General features: G+C 41.3%; 4 protein-coding genes across 4 annotated transcripts; 2 read left to right on the top strand and 2 right to left on the bottom strand.

Moving 5' to 3' along the window:
- Positions 1-238: 238 nt before the first annotated feature.
- LOC140794714 (probable lipoxygenase 6) lies at positions 239-4,611 on the bottom strand. The gene is made up of 9 exons (XM_073146855.1): positions 4,066-4,611; positions 3,645-3,925; positions 3,167-3,404; positions 2,444-2,770; positions 2,265-2,350; positions 2,074-2,181; positions 1,667-1,971; positions 1,302-1,568; positions 239-1,160 (listed from the first exon to the last, which is right to left on the bottom strand). Exons 1-9 carry the CDS (start codon positions 4,451-4,453, stop codon positions 416-418), a joined length of 2,745 nt encoding a protein of 914 aa, XP_073002956.1. The 5' UTR covers positions 4,454-4,611; the 3' UTR covers positions 239-415.
- Positions 4,612-9,347: 4,736 nt separating this feature from the next.
- Positions 9,348-13,116, top strand: LOC140780758 (subtilisin-like protease SBT1.8). Its single transcript, XM_073126508.1, has 3 exons — positions 9,348-10,103; positions 10,283-11,199; positions 12,019-13,116. The coding sequence occupies exons 1-3, from the start codon at positions 9,424-9,426 to the stop codon at positions 12,684-12,686; spliced, it is 2,265 nt and encodes a 754-aa protein (XP_072982609.1). The 5' UTR covers positions 9,348-9,423; the 3' UTR covers positions 12,687-13,116.
- Positions 13,117-13,392: 276 nt separating this feature from the next.
- On the top strand, positions 13,393-14,714 carry LOC140799724 (protein LURP-one-related 6-like). The gene is made up of 3 exons (XM_073154176.1): positions 13,393-13,921; positions 14,007-14,249; positions 14,364-14,714. Exons 1-3 carry the CDS (start codon positions 13,688-13,690, stop codon positions 14,493-14,495), a joined length of 609 nt encoding a protein of 202 aa, XP_073010277.1. The 5' UTR covers positions 13,393-13,687; the 3' UTR covers positions 14,496-14,714.
- Positions 14,715-15,205: 491 nt separating this feature from the next.
- Positions 15,206-18,503, bottom strand: LOC140781374 (serine/threonine-protein kinase RIPK-like). Its single transcript, XM_073127326.1, has 6 exons — positions 18,284-18,503; positions 17,675-18,183; positions 17,431-17,566; positions 16,821-16,957; positions 16,153-16,276; positions 15,206-16,058 (listed from the first exon to the last, which is right to left on the bottom strand). Exons 2-6 carry the CDS (start codon positions 18,062-18,064, stop codon positions 15,532-15,534), a joined length of 1,314 nt encoding a protein of 437 aa, XP_072983427.1. The 5' UTR covers positions 18,065-18,183; positions 18,284-18,503; the 3' UTR covers positions 15,206-15,531.
- Between the last annotated feature and the right edge of the window lie 310 nt (positions 18,504-18,813).

Raw genomic sequence — 18,813 nt, 5'->3', positions numbered from 1 at the left:
CATTAATCTCATCCCATGGAATCTATCTTTATGTATATATGAAGTAAAGTATCCCCTTAGCAGCTTCCCTTTAGAAAAATACTCTGGGTGTCCATCTAATGAAATCCATATCAGCATAGGGTCCAGATGATGTTGACGTAAAAACCTTCTCATTTTCATACAGTTATAGGTCCTGCCAAATGATCATGGAATATTTTTTAAAAAAATTAGGTGTAGTTTGTAAATAAAGAAGAAGGAATTAACAAAAGTGTACAGTTTGCACTAACCATTCAAATATTACAAAATTACAACCTAATTCGCCTTCTCGATCAGTATAGTAGCCTCTTTTCATTAAGAGAATATTTTTTTTTCCCTAAAAAAAATAAGAATTAAATAAATCAACGGATATCCTCCGGATAGAAGACGAGGCAATCAATTATATGGAGATGCTATTGGGAACTCCTCGGCACGTGACTCCAGGATCCGAGCTGGGCACCAGCAACTCGTACGGCAGCACCCCGGCTCCGCACCGGTTCCTACTCGCCGCATTCCCGTTCCTCCTCGCGATCTCCTCCTCGGCGCGGCGCACCTCGGCGGCGAACTCCTCGTACGCCGCTAAGGCCCTCTCGTCCCCGGTCCAATCCCTCGACACGTCGCCCCCGAGGTACTCCTCGTCCGGCGAGTGCGTGGACAGCGTGTCCACCACCGCCATGAACTTGGTCGCCTCCAGGACCCCGGGCATCGCGCCGAGGAAGTACTGCAGCGGGTCGGCGAGGAACTCCTCGTCGTCTGCGGCGGGGACCAGCCGCCGCATGAGGGGCGGCCGGTTCGGGACGTAGCCGCCGAGCGGGTACTGACCAAAGTTTAACGCGGCGTGCTGGGCGGAGGCGAGCCAGATGAGGGTGGTGAGGAAGGAGACGAGGTCGGCCGGGGTGGAGAGCGGGGGCCACCATGGCGCGTGGCGGAGGTCGGCGTGGCCCACGTGGATCGACTCGGTGTACCATGATTGGAGCTCCACGTCGGATCGGATCCGGTTCGAGTCCGGGTAGTAGAGGCGGACGTAGGAGGAGACGTAGGATTGGATGGTGGACCAGAGGAGGAGGCCGTCGTTGGCGTAGGGGTAGTCCGGGATTAGGAGCTTGAGGCCGTGAGGTTCGGTAGGGTCCTCCACAGCTACTCCTCTGAAATTTAATATAGAAACAAAGAAAAATAATGAGATCAAACTGAGTATGTGGTGATATGTAAAAAAAAATGAAATTTTATTTCACACTCATTATGTTCTATAAATGTTGAGATTAAGATTTAGAAAGAAAAGAAAGTACCTGCGAATGAGATCAGCAGGAAGACCCTCCAGGTCGAACCTCCAGCTTTCCCGGTAGTAGGCAGCGCTGAGCTCCCCGCCGACCGGACCGGGAGTGAAGCAGGACTCGATCACCCCGTCAGCGTTGATCAGGTTCTGCCGCGCCAGCGCATTGATCTCTAGCGTGTACCGCATGTGCGGATGCAGCAGCTTGAACACCGGATGCATCGCGCTCAGCTGCCGGTGCGCCGCCAGTATGAACGGCTCCATGCTCGCATGCGTCCTCAACCTAAAGTAAAAAACCATCACAATATTTTAATTTTAACTTTTTTATTCTAGAATACTAAAGTTTCCGGGCCCACGTGGATTATAAAAAAATATATTTACCAGTGGTTCACGAGCTGGTGGACCCCAGCGTCGTTGGATCCCACGTGAGCCTTGGCGAGCATCCAGAGCCAATTGGTGGTGGCGTCGCAGGGTGGGGTCAGTACCCTACTAGGCCGAGGCCCACCTAGGCGGGCCGGAGGAAGGCCCAACTCAATGGCCACGGGCTTTAGTGTGCCAAGTGGGGTCAGGAAAAAGATGGTTCGGGTCCCGTACGCTTTCCTGCCGTCCATCTTGTTGATCCGATCCAAGAACGGGAGGTACGTGTCATGGTGGTCTAATACGAACAGCTTGTTCTCGTCCAAGGCCTTCATTAATTAAACACAGCAACGTTAGATTAATTGATCATTAATCATATACTAATTTTGATTAGAAGAGTGGTCGTGAATTGGGATTGTATCAATGTGTACCTGTTGGACCGTGAGCCCGTTAAGCTGGCCGGCAATATGAGCCTCAGTGATGGCGGATTCGGGTGGGCCGTAGACGGCCGGATCCAGCTTGCTTACCGGAGGAAATACCTGTGGAGAATAATAACTCCCCTTTGTTACTTACTTACTTACTTACGAGTGAGTTTGAGTAGAAACAATATGAAGAATATTACCTTAAGCCTCTCGATGTTAACGGGGTTTATCCCGGCAACCGTCTGGCGAGCAAACTCATCGTCGCGGAGCCACGCGAACTTGTCCTCTGAACATTCGCATCACACAATCAGTTAATTTACAAATAAAGACATCCAGCCTCTTGCTTTTAAGAAAAGAAAAAAAAAAGCTTCTGACTTACTGGAGAGGATTTTTGGAGTATCGTAACGTAGCATGCCCTCACTGGACTCCTGGATCTTTTGGACAAATGGGATCTTCTTAAAGAGCATCTGATCCTGGAGGCCCAACTTGAGCTTGAGGCCCTCCTTGTAGAGGTTGTCAATCTGGTGGAAGCCTTGGAAGTCATGGTTCTCAGCTGAGATGGAGGCAACGAGGGATGGAATCAGGGTGTGCAGCACCGCCCTGAGCCGCCCCTTGGAGAAGGCGCCTTGCTTCGTCTCCTCGAATGCCTCGTCCCGGGGAACGTAGATCGGATGGGGTTTCTCTACTCGACTCTCTGCTAGCATATCTGTGTACGGTGCACAGTGATTTAGTACGATTAATTTTTATATAAAATAAAAACAGTAACTAATTATAAATGCTTTAAATATAAATATTAAAACCAAATTAATGTTTATCTTAATTTTGGTTGTTTGTAAATTATTTGTAGCCTCAAAGTTTTCAGGTTTGGCTAGCTGATCAAACAAGAAAATCTTGTCCAATAGCTGTCGTTAAGCAGTTGCCTTATAAGCTGATTTTAAGTCAGAAATCCAATGATATACGAATCTAAGAAGAGGAGTCAAACCTAATCAAGGTTCCTGGAAACTACAAATTTAGACTCATCTTGTCAAATAGATTGACGGTTTAACTGTAATTCTTTTTTAAAATATAATTTAAGTTAACATAATATCTGAGATCGACTTACTAGTATCGGTAGGCGGCCGGCCCGTCCGACATCGCCGAGGATACGGTATCTTCTCGCCGCCGATAACCGGCCGTGCAAACTCTGGTCCCTTGTCAGGATTGCCCAAGTCATTGTAAGTGGCATAGTCGTAAATCCTATCGGATAATTTCCGAACACCTGTGCCGTCGCCTCTTAAATCATTCAGCTCCTTCTCTCTTAGCTCTTTAAGCCCTGCAGGTGTCTCTGATGGTAGATACGGCTGCACAAATATTCACAATAGCTATTAGAATTTTACCAAAAATTTGAGGGAATATATATATATATATATATATATATATATATATATATATAAACGATTATATTTACGACTAAGTCATTCTTCCGGGTTTTTTGTTTATTAACGAACGAGTCAAAATTCTAGAGATGATAGTGACACACTACCAAGCGTATGCGATCATAATTACTGCAAGTAAGAGTAGATCTTTATGCAAAAGCTCACCTTGTTGATAAAAAAGACTCTCTTGGTAGGGAGGTCTTTGGTGGATTGGACCCAGGAGTTGCAGGCGAAGTGGACCGGACCGGCGGCGAACCCCTCGACGACGATGCTCTCCAAGAAGAACTCTCGCTGGTGGCGGTTGGCCACCGTGATGGCGCCGGGCTCGCCGAAGGCCGAGTCCACCATGAACTCTGCAGTATAAACCACGCGCTCTCCTTTGACATGCCTCTTTTCGGACCAGTCTTTGATCACAGCCTCGCCACTCTTTTTTGGGGTTCTTGTCCCTATTTATATAAGATAAGATTCAAATAAGGAGAAATGATTGCGAAGAGGAAGCAACTTCTTTGATTTCCTAACAAAAGATTTACTGGGTCGGCGAGAGAATGGTCAGATTCGAATGGGTAGAGAGGGAAAAGGAGCTCACTTGGATTGATCTCAGTACTGATGAGCTCCAAGACGACATTTCTGCCAACCATGTCAGCGAACGCATCAAGATGATTAGCGATCGTATCCTTGAGATCCTCCTTGCTCTTCCTCCTCACGGTCAACGCAGCCCTCACCTTGAACTTAACCGGCTCTTTGACCGCCTTCACCAAATTTTGGCTAGTCGTCGCCGCCAGTATCGGCTTCATCGCCGCGGCCCTTGTCGTCGTTCTTGGGCACCTCCTCCTCCTCTGGGCTGGAGAGAAGAGAGCAGGGGAAGAGAAGGAGAGCCCATTTGATCTTTGATGAAGTAGAACATTTTTAGGAGCAGGGAGGAGAGATGATTTCTCTATGTGAGAGAAGCCAATGATCTCTTTGCAAGCAGCCATAGCTTTCCCTCTTCCTTCTTGGGTCCTTCTCCCCTTTTCCTCTCCTGCTCTGTTTATGCAAACTTTGGGGGTGTTTAGGAAGAGAGATGGAGACGATTGGAGTTGGGAGAGTTGTTAATTAATCTGGTGGTGTGGAAGCCTGAAGTAGGTATATATGTAGAAGAGTCAAAGGCAGCATGGTGGGAGGAAGAGAAATTGGAAAGTGGAAGGTGGCCCCTAGTTTCCTATTTTCCCAGTTTCTACACGTTTTTCTTCTTTATTATTCTTTCTCTGGGTGCTTTTAGCTTTTAGCTTTTAGGAGGTTTGTCTCCCATGCATGAGAGAGAGATAAGAGAGATAAGAGATAGAGAGATGCAGGTGGGGGAAGTGGGAGTTTCCTGGGAGTGGAGTGCGCTACTTGGACAGCTTGAAAGACTAACATTAACATAGCCCCATTCTTCCATTCTTTTTTGTTTATTTTTATGTTATATATATAATATATTTTTTCTTTTAAAAAAAATTTACTTAGATCAGTTTTTTTTTTTTTATAATAGTGTACATATAAAATAATAATAATTTAAGAATTTTATCTAGCTTTATCATCGTATTAACTTTATTATTGTTGCTATGAAATATGAAAGAGATTTAATAATTAGCACACCTATTACTTAACTTGCATAACTTTACTAACCTATATTAACGTACATTTAAATTAATTTTAAGAAGAATAAAAAAGGGGGTAAAAAAAGGAGGATTCCACCTACGCAGGGTCCATGGAGGACAAAATACACACTAAGTTCCCTCTTTTTAATTAGCAAATGATGAAGAGAGAAAAATTAAGATACTAATCATAAATTACTACATGAGAAACATTCCTCAAATTTTTAAAGATACGACTTGTTACTTATTCCCAGACTCCTAGTTGTTATAGAATAAAGTAAGACAAGCAAAGGAGATATATAAAACTTACTTCTTGCAATAATAATTAGCTTAATAGAATTATTTTTTTGGTCATTGTTTTATATCATATTAGTCTAAAACCATTTTTTTCCCCTCGTCTTAACATAGAAACAAGGAGGGCGTGGATTAAATTCTAAAGATATTTTTGAATTCCATCCACGCGTTGGCCCTTATAATAAATTCAAGTCAAACTGAAGAAATTTTAAAAGATTCAGTCAAATAAGAAATTTTATTTCGTTAGTTTTCTTATCCTTGACCAGCCTGACCTTTACTTTTTTTATTCTACAGCTCAGTTTTAAAATAATAATAATAATATATGTATATATATTACCTCACTGTAACTATTTAGAATTTGCTTTACTCTTCTATATAATTTTTTATTATAATTATTTTATGTACTTCCGACGAAAATAAGACCGTTAAATTTTCGCCAAATTTAACATAATTCAGCCAAAGTTATTCTCTCTTATTAGTAATTTAGAGGATAACTCCTCACATGTACATCCAAAACATCGATTTCTACTGTCACTAACTTTATTAAATTCACGATATATATATGATTAACTTTAAAAATATAGATACATAAAACTTAAAATACATGCCATCTTTAATAAGTATCAGTGAGACTTTTCATTTTATTCACGAGTAATAATGAGTCATCGTCAAGATAGGTGATATTTCTACGTCTTCTTTTAAGTAATAAGAGTGCGTCTTTGAGGGCGAAAACTTCTTATTAATATAACATTAGCAACGTTTCAAATCCTATTTTAATTGCTATCTGGAGTTGTTCCCAAGAACATTAAGCATTGGGATGTGAGTTCAAATTTAATTGACCACGATTTCAAACTTGTTGATTATTGGTGTGATGATGGCCAATGGTTTTGGCTTCCATTGGTGACATTTTTTCTTCTTCTAAATCAATGGGTGCATTAAAATCTCATTTATTTACTTATTATTATTATTATATCTCAGGCTGTTCTATTTATATTGTATTCATGTGCACGTGTACGGTAACAACGCTTCGGAACTCGTCATCACATGCGGTGTTCAAACTTGCAAATATGGGTCTTCGTTGGCTCCCACCTACCTACCTACCTGCTTCTCTAATCGAATTGGTCGTAGCCTTCGACGTTGAATTAATCTACATCGTTACATAATAAAATTTCTTTGATTTTAGTAAACGAGAAATTATTTGCAAAAAGATTTTAAGATTTTTCTATTTTGTTTTTATTTATCAGAGACGTAATTTTAGCGCAAAATATAAATATCCTTCTCGAGGGGTGCTACAATATATAAAACTATTTTGCAACTTCAGCATGCATGTTTTTATATTCGCATGCAAAAGTGGCACGAGAATGGCGTGCAAGTTTTGCGTATTAACTTTCTCTGCATTATTTTGATGGATGTTGTATGTTAATCATAAGCTATATAAAAAGCTAACATATTTATATAGTTAAGAAATTATTTATAAAAAAGTTGTAAAAGAAATCAACGATGGGATCTAACAATAATTATTCTGCTATATATAAATAAATATATATATAATAACAACAACAATAATTATTACGGTCGATAAAGAAGCGATGAGACGATCCCATCGATTAAAGAAAAAGACTGCCACGAGACGAGGCCCATGACAATAATATATTCCGAGAATCTAGATAGATTTTTTATACACCGACATAATGTCCTTCCTTCCAAAAGATTCATCACATCCAAAAGGCTAAAAGTGGGCTTCTTTTTCACAGTAAAATTAAAATATTTTTATAATTTCACCTTATATTTTATAATTCATATTTTATTAACGAGAATTTTGTAATATAATACTTCTTTTTTTATATAATTTTTATTTAACATACTGGTTAATTTAGACGATATTAAAAATAAATATTTTTATTATAATATATAAAATGATTTATAAATATATAAATTATTTTTGTTATTTTTATTCTTATTTTCTCTTTCTAGAAAAGGAGAAGAAGAAAAAGAGGAGGAAGAGAAAGAGAATAAAGGTGATGGGGAGGGACAGCAGTGGTGGTAAAGAAGATAGGTGAGGAAGAATATAAGACTATTACTATTGTTCAGCAGTTATTTTCATCGAAGCAATACTATGTATATAGCTTGAATTCGTTGTAACTAAATTGTTAGAAAGATCTATTTAATTGTCTAACTTACAAATCTAATTATTTTATTTAGTTTCTAATTAGCGTATAAACTCTCACTCTATTAAAAAAATTAATTGATTAAAGATAAATGATTAGATACTGTCTGGGTGGATTGAGTTCATGGAAGAAATTAAGAAGATTGAGGTCAGCGTACGTGTTACATTATTGGTGTGATGTTGAGATGGAAATATAGAATCATAGTGGGTTAGGCTAATGGGCTTTAGTATTCTATTGGAACGTTATACGGGCTAATGGGCTTTACCATTTTAGTTTTATTCACTCTCTCCATTATTTATACCAATCTTCTGGGCCAGGTGGAGCCCATCTTAGTGGGCCTTTTTCATTATGTCTTACTTATTGGGCCTTATACGGGCTTGTGAACATATATATATATATATATATATATTTATAGCCCATTAAGTACAGTAATTTGGATAATTTGTGTCTCATTTAACTTATCAATTGGAAAATATTAGTCATTCTGTTTAGCTTATGATTAGCATCCATTATCTCTATCAATCAAAAATAAAAATGATCATAGGTTAAGCCATACGCATGAGCATGACGCATGCCATTGTCACATTCACACTTAGTACATGATGATAAGTAAAGGGGATTTGTCATCCTAACTATGGCCTTAATTATACCCGAAACATGGATGACAGTAGAATTGTACATAGTGGATGAGACCTACTACCACTCACACTTGAGTGGTATTGATGGCAATGCACCAAAATATTAATAAATAATCTCTTCCTCCTACCTAGCGAAAGGAAAAGAAGAAAGATGGCAACCAACAACTTTAATTATTAAAAAAAGAACAACAACTTTAATTATCATACTTACTTGGAGTGCAGTCCAGAGCAGTGCACTGATGGCGTTGCCCCCACTATTCCTTTCCAACTAACTAGCCGTTGCACTTCAATTTTCCCATCATTGTTGTTGCTAATAGCTCATTAAGAGATTAAGAGTTAAAATCTTTTTAGATTACTTTCAACTACTAGAAGATTAAAGAGGATATATATGTATGTCTTCATAGACTAAAACTATAAAATATCTATTTATATTAAATCAAGGAAAGTGTAGTAAAATTAATTAAAATTAAATACCTTCTTTTATTATTTTTCTATCCCTTATCCCATGATAAATTTCTAAATTATCTCTCTCCTTCTTTTCTTTTCTTTTTTAATTTAATTTTTTTCATATCCTGCTGCCGGAAATTTTAAACAGCTAAAACCATAATAATTAGGCGGGAAACGGTGGAGGTTTGAGGAGCCACAGTCAGTGTGGTCCCCGCGCGGGCCCATCGAACCCTGAGCAGCATCGCGGTCACGGAATCCGAGCCCCGAGGCTCGGCTCAAAACAAAAAGACACCGTGTGTCTAATCGCATTCCTAACCCCAGTAAAGACATTGGCCTCGGAAACTGTGCACTAAACTCAGTTTGCTATTTGTTAAAACTGAATTAATGTAATATAAAGGATAATAAAATATATTGTATCAAAAATATTAGTGTTGGTAAGAGTAGCTGCTGCATAAGTTCCTGTGATGTCTCAAAAATTAGATAACAGTTCAATTTACAGTGGGGATCCGATTTACGAAAACAACCTTCACATTTAATTAATTCCAAACTTTTTCATGAACCAGTCAGACACGAGAACGACACCACCTCCTGCATTTTAAAAACACTGCGCGCTGAGATTTGCGAAATATGGAAAAGTGCAAGGGTGTAAGTGAAATCTCCAAAGTGCAAGGTTCTGTATGCAAAATATTTCTCTTCTCTTCCTTTTTTACCCATTAATATTGCGACGAAGAAGAGGAAGGAGAAGCAGTAAGCCACTAGGACCAGCTAACTTCCTCACGAAACCATGGCGGCATATCCTCTATTCCTCTTCTTCTTCCTCTCCACTTGCATAACTACAATGGTTTCTTCCAACAAAACCTACATCGTGTACATGAACCCATCTCACCGCCCTTCGATCCACCCCACCCCATCCCACTGGTTCGAATCCACTCTCCAATCCCTATCTATTCCCCCATCTGATCACCTTCTCTACTCCTACTCAGCCGCCGCCCACGGCTTTGCCGCCGTGCTCTTCCCCCAGCACCTCCCGCTGCTCCGCCGCCACCCCTCCGTCCTCCTCATCCATCGCGACCCCATCCTCCGCCTCCACACCACCCGGACCCCTTCCTTCCTCGGTCTCTCCCCCACCTCTGTCCCGATCCAGGCCGTCGAGTCCGCGTCGCGCGACGTCATCGTCGGGGTCCTGGACACCGGCGTCTGGCCCGAATCTCCGAGCTTCGCCGACGGTGCAGTTAACTCGCTCCCGCCAGTCCCGGGGAGGTGGCGAGGGGCGTGCGAAGCTGGGGTGGATTTCTCGCCGTCGCTGTGTAATCGGAAGCTAGTCGGGGCGAGAAGCTTCTCGAAAGGATTTCGCGCTGCCGGTAGTGGGAAGGAGTTCGCCTCAGCGAGGGATCGAGATGGACACGGGACGCATACGGCCTCCACTGTTGCCGGTTTGCCGGTCACCAATGCTAGTCTACTTGGGTATTGTTAATAGCTCACACATCTCTCCTCCTTTTCTCCAGTGGATTTCAATTTGAAATCATATTATATTTGGATATTTTGCGATGGAAATAGTTTTAACGTTTGAACTTAATCTGAAATTGGTTTTACGTTTAAAAAATCACTATCTTTTGTAAAGAAAACAATGATTTAAATCACAGGTACGCCGCCGGGGTAGCACGTGGCATGGCGATCGGCACCCGCGTGGCGGCCTACAAGGTCTGCTGGTCCTCCGGTTGCCTCGGTTCCGACATCCTCGCCGGCATCGAGGCCGCTGTATCCGACGGCGTGGACGTCCTCTCACTCTCCCTCGGAGGCGGCGCCGCTCCCTACTTCCGCGATACGATCGCCGTCGCCGCCTTCTCCGCCGCCGCCGCAGGTGTCTTCGTATCCTGCTCCGCTGGCAACAGCGGCCCCTCCCGCTCCTCCGTCGCCAACGCGGCTCCCTGGATCGCCACTGTCGGTGCCGGAACCCTCGATCGCGACTTCCCCGCCTATGCCCTCCTCGCCTCCGGCGACCGTCTCGCGGGAGTCTCCCTCTACTCTGGCAAAGGTTTGGGTTCCAAGATGCACCTCATCGTCTACGGCGGTGGGAAGACCAACGCGAGCAAGCTCTGCCTCACCGGAACACTAGACCCAACTCACGTCCGTGGGAAGATCGTCTTGTGCGACCGGGGGGTGACCGCACGTGTGGAGAAGGGGGCGGTGGTGAAGGCGGCGGGAGGGGCGGGGATGATACTGGCGAACACGGCGGCAAGCGGAGAGGAGATGGTGGCAGACAGCCATTTATTGCCGGCTTTGGCGGTGGGGAAGAAGGCGGGGGATCTTATAAGGAAGTATGTGCAAAGAGATAGGGATCCAAGAGCAGTATTGAGTTTTGGGGGCACGGTGCTTGGAGTGCGGCCTTCGCCGGTGGTGGCCGCATTTAGTTCAAGGGGGCCAAATGCAGTATTGCCGGAGATTTTGAAGCCGGATTTGATTGGTCCGGGGGTTAATATCTTGGCGGGGTGGTCGGGGGCTGTCGGGCCAACCGGCCTGGCTATGGATGGCCGGAGAACTGCGTTCAATATCATGTCCGGTATGTGTTTGCTCTTTGTTCTCACGGTCCGTTACTGCTTTAGAGCAATTTTATTCTTAGATTTTTTTTTATAAGTTGGTAGAACTCAAAATAACACTTTAAAGTTAATTGAAGCTAATCTTTGGAAGGGATTTGTGCATCTGCATGTGAACCTCTCTACTTGCAAGAATTAGTTTTGTATGGTTTGTATTGAAGCTAACTCAATACCTCAAGCCTCCCATGTGAAGATATCCTGTTTATATATTTTAAGTTGTTTTGGCTCTATGCTTGTCCTCTCCAAAAGCAATTCAGAACTTGCATGTTCTTCTATGTTTAATAGATAAAAATGAAATAGAAGACGATCTGATTTATGTACTGTTTGCTTTTAGAAGACAACAATTTATACCAGGAATCATAATTTGTTCCTGATAATCATTCCAGGAAGCTCACCTCTTTTTTTATAGTTTTTATTGTGGTATCTTAACTATTATTTCCAGAATTGCATACTGCTTACTGATTTTTCTGTATTCCCAACACACTATATGCTGTATACCAGTCAAATTCCATAGGTATGGAAAGCAATGGCTAGTAAAACTTGGGGTAGAATGGATATTAGAGAAGAGGGAGGTCATGGAGATTGTAAAGCAGGTGAAGATGAAGTAGAACTACTGGTGATAACAATTGACACTTTCATAACTGAGAAGGAGGTGCAAGAATTTGTTGTTATTAGAACATATTTTGCTTCATTATAGTTAGGCCATTCATCTAATTGCAATTTTTGACATTCTCGCATAATATTGTTTTGCTTGTTTGCCTGACAATTCTTTTTTAATATTACAGGAACATCTATGTCATGTCCACATATTAGCGGGGTTGCAGCACTCCTCAAGGCCGCCCATCCTGACTGGAGCCCAGCTGCTATAAAGTCCGCCCTGATGACCACTGCATACACACTAGACAATACAAAATCCCCTCTACGGGATGCTGCCGGGGGTTCACCTGCAACTCCATTTGCCTACGGTGCTGGTCATGTGGACCCCCAGAAGGCTCTCTCTCCAGGACTTATTTATGACATAACTACTGATGACTACATTGCTTTCCTTTGCTCCTTGAACTACACCCTTCAACACATCCAAGTAATTACTAAGGGGGCCAATGTTGCTTGCTCACGGAAATTATCAACTCCAGGAAACCTTAACTACCCATCCTTCTCAGTTGTGTTCAGAGAGAGGTCCAGGGTTGTGAAGTATAGAAGGGAGCTCACAAATGTTGGTCCAGCTGGGTCCATATACAAGGTGAAGGTTAGTTCTCCTGATAGTGTGGGTGTTATAGTGAAGCCCCTGAAGCTTGTATTTAAGAGAGTGGGGCAGAAGCTGAAATACAGTGTAACATTTGCATCTAAGAAAGAAAGAACCCACGAAAAGGAGGCTTTTGGTCGGATATCTTGGACTAACAAAAGATACACAGTGAGCAGCCCGGTTGCGTATACCTGGAAAATGGAGAAATAGTTAGATGTCTTTCTTGTCTTTCCCAGTTGCTTCTTAAAGAAAATTCTCATGCCCGAGTTCTGCCTCTTCTTCTTGAAGAGTGTGATGCAGGACAATACTGTATTTCACCTCAATTTACAGGTAAATTCTGGCTAGAGAATGGTGTAATCTTTGTCTTGTGATGAAGTTAAATGTGGTTAGCTTGCTTCACAAAGAGAATCAATGTGAAGCTCAGGCAATGATATACTCCGAATAGATAGTTTCAGAGTTACAGGCACTTCAAGTGACGTAACTATGCAATTTATGTAAGCTTTTTGTGTAGTCCTTCCTTCAGTTTGTCATTTAACAAGAGCCTGTGTGTTCTTAACATTGTGATGATTGAAGAGTTGCAATCTGTACTCTTGATGAAGCATGAAAGTCTGAATGATTCGAATGAATTGGACATTTAAAAGTCCCTTTGTAGTTATTTTCAATAAAGTAATTACTTAAAATAGCAAAATATTACCACACACTAAACTAAAAAAAAAAAATCCTAGAATGCATGTTATGCACTCACCAATCAAAAGCCAAATGGATATGCATGACATGGTAAGAGCTTATCCATAAACAGTACTATAAGAAGTGATTGGCACTTGCTTGTAGTATGTACGAAGTAAGGCCACAAGGCTCCAGCCAAAAGTGATCTCCTAAAATATATAGTTGTTGGTAACTTGAAGCAATTTCATTCAAAGATGCTTCTTTGAGTAGTACCTAACTGAAAGTAGGATTATTCTCTTCCATGAGCCATCAAATTCTACACAAACTCTTGCTTTAACTGTGACTTCCTTTATATAACTCGAATGAAACGTTATACAAGTTTATCCATGAGATCTCCACACTCAAAGGAGTTTTCCCTGTATACTTAATCAGTTTCCGGTTCTCGTTTGCTGCTGCTAAGAAGTCTACTAACCTTTGAACAAAGAACTCCATTGACGTGTGCTATTTCATCTCCAGAGGATTGAAAGAAACCAAAGGAAGAAGTCATGGGAGGACAAGTAAATCTAATACCAATTGTTAGCAAGATCTTTTGCTCTTCTTCTCAGGTAGTGTTGACAGTAAGAACGAGGCCTCATATTGTGAATGGAGGTGGCTTCGTCGTCATGAATTGTGATCAAAGGAAGGTGTTCAGCGTAGATGGTTGCGGAACTCTTGGTGCTAAGGGTGAGTTGATTGTCCGAGATGGCGATGGAGCTGCGATACTCTTCATACGCAAAAAGGTAAATCCCTTTTCCTCCTCCTCTGCCTTGTTGCCTATATATACATATATATAATTATCTTCACAGAGCTCATGTCTGCTCCTAGGGAGGTGTTGTTCAAGCTATAAGCATTCACAACCAATGGAAGGGATACCTGATGGACTACAATAGACCAGATAAGCTAGTGTTTAGCTTGTATGACCCAAAATCATTCCTAGCAATGAAGAATGTGATTAGGATATCGCTAGAACTGAAAGGAAATAAGAAAGGCTGGGATTTCGAGGTGACTGGATCATTCCATGAGAGGGCTTGCACAATCAAAGATCGAAGAGGGAAAGTTGTGGCGCAGGTAAGGAGGGGAAGGTCATAAACCTGCCTATGGATAAATTTCCATGCAACAAAGAATGCCATTTTTATAACGAATTCTTAGAATTCCTTCTAACATGGAGTAAACATTTGATAGGTGGAAATGAAGGAGATGATGGCAAGCAAGGACTTCTACAAAGTGGTGGTGCAACCAGGCTACGACCAGGCCTTTGTGATTGGTGTGCTTGCCATTCTTGACAACATTCATGGGGAGTCCACTAGGTGTTGATGGACGTACAAGGAATCCACATCATATTGTATATAAACCATAAGAGCAAGGATTTATGGTATTGGAAACTGAAAAAATTTGTGTGATAAATATCTATGTTGATTTCATTTGTGAATTGGAAGGATAGTTTCTAGGAATTCCTTCTTTTGAGTGTGTTATTTGATGTAAATGGAGTCATTTATCCATTTGAACAAGAAGAATATACTGATGTTTTCCCCAGTTATATTGTGTTTGAGAAAGAACTTTGACAGTATTCTGTAATCGGATGCTTAGCTCGCACGAAATATGTTTGTCAACACAGAGGGAACAAGTTTCCAGTCCTATAATGGATTTGTAAAGGCCTCTTCAGTCACCAAGAGAGATGCGTGGAACTCTCTACATCACTGATTGTTGGAATCTTGTCGTTCTCTATGGGTTTAAGCTTTTAGAAAATTACAATGAAGTAGAGATTGGTGAAGGAAGAGTGATTCTCTTTACTTAGCCTGAGATTTCTCTCTGTTCAGACTGCAAAGTTCTATTTGTCCATTCCTTTTCGAGGCCTTGTACTCTTTTGAGTGTTATATACATAGATGTTTATATATATGGAGTAAGTATAAGAATTTGTTAATTCTATTATAGAGTATATAAGGTATTTACGGTTTTTGCATAGGTACTCCTTTGAACTTTTTACCTATGAAAGTTAATCAGCAACTAAATTTTGATCTATTAAATAGCAGAAACACAAGAATATCTTTATTCTTTTTCAGATACATTGCTCTCAAATAAGGGAGCCATGTTAAAGCATCCATGCAAAGCTAACAGATAGGAGAGGTATATAAATACAGTCCTTTTTTTTTTTTGAATCATGATGAATAGATTCCAATAATACCAGCCCATGGGCTTGTAAACTACAAATAAGAGTGGCCCCTCCATGATTTCCAGTTCATCGTACAAACACTTTTCTTGTCCGAAGGGGCCAGTTTACTAGTTCACATCACAACATGCCACTAGAGGCCAGCTATGTACACTGTACCATGTCTCCATGATCAATCAACTCTCATCTATGCTGCTTCGGTGAGTTCCTATGATACACCCCATTCCCCACATCCCCATTGCGAGCCACTCTCATGGGCGACTTCACCCTATGCCTGTGCCCCTGATGCCTTCCATGGTGGCCGTGGTCATGGCCATGGCCATTGTCGTTGCCTTGGACCTTCTCGTCTGCCGCAGCCCTCTGCGGCCCAACGGTGAAGACGAATGGCTCGATGGGTTCGTCGTCGAGCTTGAGGAGTGGCTCCAAAGCCTCCACTATGGTGGCCATTTGGGGCCTGGATTTGGGGGTCTGGCTCAGGCATTGGTAGGCCAGAGATGCGGCCTTTTGGGCCCCTTTGGTGGAGTACTGACCATCCAACTTTGGGTCCATGATTCGGGCTAGCTTTCTTTGGTCCGTTAGGATTGGCCGCGCCCACTCCACCAGGTTTTGTTCTCGGCTCGGCCGGTTCTTGTCTACCGATCGCCTCCCGGTCAGTAGCTCCAGTAGGACGACTCCGAAGCTGTATACGTCGCTCTTCGCCGTAAGATGACCTAAAAATTGAAAAGAGATCAAAATGTAATACATAAGAAGATAGTAGAAATTATTAATAATACATGAGAAGATAGTAGGAATCACGGATAGTACCTGTCATAATGTACTCGGGTGCAGCGTACCCCTGTGTGCCCATGACTCGAGTCGACACGTGCGTGTCATCGCCTTCAGGCCCATCCTTTGCAAGCCCAAAGTCCGAAAGCTTTGCATTATAGTCCTGCAAATATTATAATTATCATCAAAATTATATTACCTTTTTTAATCAAATTAATTAAAATAGTTTAAAATCTATATAATATTATATTTAATAACTCAGTACTATGAAATATGTCAGGTATATTTTATTTAAAATTAATTATAATAATAGTTTTAAAAAGAATCAAAGGCAATTCCAGAATAGTTCTAACAATTTTAATTAGTTTTGCGTACGAATTGTACTAATTAGTTCGTCCTAATCTAAAAGAAACGTCCTAAGATATCATTCATTTCCTGTAGAGGGATCAAAATAGAATAATTCTTCTCGTGTGGTTACAATCAAATGGACCCCCACCCCCAGCGTTAAGTTGGCATCCATCGTTATCCACTTATCATTAGTCTAAGATTCTCTTCCTCGTTTTTTTTTTTTTTTTTTTTTTTTTTTTTTTGTTTCTCTCTAAACGAATGATTCATTGGCCCTTGGAAGACGATATCGTTAGGTTTAGTAGAAGAGAAGAAAGATTAATTAACTAAGTAATGAATGAATTAATTAGTGGAATAATTACCGAGTCTAATAAGATGTTGGATGCTTTGAAGTCTCGGTAGATCACTGGCTTCTCGCTCCCGTGGAGAAAGGCGAGTCCCTTGGCGGCTCCCACAGCGATCTTTAAGCGTGTTGACCACGGCAAAGATGCAAAAAACCCTACATAAATAATTTTATTTAGATAAATTCATCAAATACACCCTATGTTTTGTCTTTATTATCATTCTCACCCTATTTTTTACCATGAAATTAGTGTTTGCTTAAAGTCTTAATACTATTTGTATTAAAAAGCTAGAAGTGAGCAATATATCTTGTGGGGATATTGTTTTGCCTTACCAACTCCAAGGATAGGAGTTAGATTGTCTGTAGCTAAATCTGAATTGATGGAATAGACTTGTTGGATATTTCCATTGAGTGGCTTGTCCATTTATTGCATTCAATCACCAGTTGCCATTAACTATCGGCTATGAATTGTTTTTCAAGGCAGCATCAATATTATGTTAACAGAAAGTGATTGTTTCTAGCTCTTCCATTTTTAAAGAGAGAGTTGGCAGATCTACTTAAAACAACTTTATCAAATTAAATTTCCAGCAAAAAATTTGATAAGGATAAGGATTGGAATACCAACTTACTTTTAAATAGATGGTTCTCCAAGCTGCCTCGCACCAAGAACTCGTAGACGAGAAGCCTATGCTCATCTTCGTAGCAGTATCCAATCAATTTAACAAGATGGGGATGCCTCAATTGCCCAAGATAGATCACCTCAGCCTATTCATAATTCAACAAAAAAATGACAGAATTAAATCAAACAATATGTAAGAATTAATGAAGCTCTAAACTTTTATAGTAATTATCATGCATGGATTATATTATTACCAGCCATTCCTTGTGTCCTTGAACTCCTCCTTCCAAGTCTAGTAGTTTTACGGCAACCGACTGGGCCTTCAATCCCCCCTTAAGCTTGTCGTCGATGAATCCTTTGTAGACCGGCCCGAAGCCGCCTTCGCCGAGGAAGTTGCTCATCGAGAAGCCCTGCGTGGCCGTCTTCAGCTCCGCGAGGGTGAACACGTAGAGATTCGAGCCGACGAGCGACAGCGAGAGGTCCTCCGGCGATAGCATGCCGGTGGAGTTGCTTAGGTCGGAGACCGACATCCTCCCCGTCGACTTCTGCTTCTCCACGATCTTCTTCGGCCGCACTTTTGTCCCCCCGCTCGTCTCCCCGAAGCAACCGGCGAGGAATGATCTCCATGAAGCCCTTGAGTGCATGGTTTGTGAAATATATATTGCATGCAATCAAGTGATGAACTACTCTAGCTTGCTAGCAGTAGTCCATGCAGAGCTCCAGGATGGAGAAGGTGGAGGAATTCTAACTCCAATTCTAATTTCTAAGGAGGGAGAGATGATCGATAAGGTAGGTGATCAAGGCATGCAAATAAGCATAGAAAATTAAAATTAAAATTAAGAAAAACAACCAACTACTCTTACCAAATATATGAAGGTTCCTTGAGAGGGGTTTGGGGAAATGTCATGGCTGACTCTTGACTTTGTAACGGCAGGGATGTGCAGGTCTTCGCACCAAACTGGTTCTAGACATAAGCCTGCGGACTAAGTTATAAGTATGTACAAGTTTTCAAACATTAAAGTTAACAATATCGATATATATATGGTTAATACTTGTCTAACAAGAATTTTTTTTGTGGAGTTTACTACACATGCGCTAATTCTAAGTATATATAACTGGGTTCTTACCAACTTTGATTAATTATGAATAGTTTGAGTTTAATGGGAAGATAAAAAAGAAAAAGAAAAAGAAGAAGACTTGATCAACATCAATTTTAAAATGATTCTAACAGGCCACCAAATACTACCATCTTATCTCCTGATTAGTGTTGATGTGGAGCAAACGGATGACACACAAAGAGGGAAATTGAGAGAAAGGGACGTCTCATCTTTCTCGTGAATAGGAAAAGGAATTAGGTGCTGTAAAGAAAGGAACCCAGATGACATTTGGCCCA

The sequence above is a fragment of the Typha latifolia genome, chromosome 1, assembly GCF_019914945.1.
Source record: "Typha latifolia isolate L0001 chromosome 1, TyphaL0001v2, whole genome shotgun sequence".
Lineage (NCBI taxonomy): Eukaryota > Viridiplantae > Streptophyta > Magnoliopsida > Poales > Typhaceae > Typha > Typha latifolia.
Note: the sequence above shows the minus strand (reverse complement) of the source record. Positions and strands in the feature narration are given on the sequence as shown.

Bases quoted from the DNA above. Each gene is read 5' to 3' on its own strand.
- LOC140794714 (XM_073146855.1), bottom strand. From the start codon at position 4,453: ATGGCTGCTTGCAAAGAGATCATTGGCTTCTCTCACATAGAGAAATCA. The intron at 3,926-4,065 runs GTGAGCTCCTTT...TTATATAAATAG, and splicing joins CAGTACTGAGATCAATCCAA to GGACAAGAACCCCAAAAAAG. The intron at 2,351-2,443 runs GTAAGTCAGAAG...GCGAATGTTCAG, and splicing joins TACTCCAAAAATCCTCTCCA to AGGACAAGTTCGCGTGGCTC.
- LOC140780758 (XM_073126508.1), top strand. From the start codon at position 9,424: ATGGCGGCATATCCTCTATTCCTCTTCTTCTTCCTCTCCACTTGCATA. The intron at 10,104-10,282 runs GTATTGTTAATA...TTTAAATCACAG, and splicing joins ACCAATGCTAGTCTACTTGG to GTACGCCGCCGGGGTAGCAC. The intron at 11,200-12,018 runs GTATGTGTTTGC...TTAATATTACAG, and splicing joins TGCGTTCAATATCATGTCCG to GAACATCTATGTCATGTCCA.
- LOC140799724 (XM_073154176.1), top strand. From the start codon at position 13,688: ATGGGAGGACAAGTAAATCTAATACCAATTGTTAGCAAGATCTTTTGC. The intron at 13,922-14,006 runs GTAAATCCCTTT...GTCTGCTCCTAG, and splicing joins TACTCTTCATACGCAAAAAG to GGAGGTGTTGTTCAAGCTAT. The intron at 14,250-14,363 runs GTAAGGAGGGGA...AACATTTGATAG, and splicing joins GAGGGAAAGTTGTGGCGCAG to GTGGAAATGAAGGAGATGAT.
- LOC140781374 (XM_073127326.1), bottom strand. From the start codon at position 18,064: ATGCACTCAAGGGCTTCATGGAGATCATTCCTCGCCGGTTGCTTCGGG. The intron at 17,567-17,674 runs GTAATAATATAA...AATTATGAATAG, and splicing joins AAGGACACAAGGAATGGCTG to GCTGAGGTGATCTATCTTGG. The intron at 16,277-16,820 runs GTAATTATTCCA...TAATATTTGCAG, and splicing joins CCAACATCTTATTAGACTCG to GACTATAATGCAAAGCTTTC.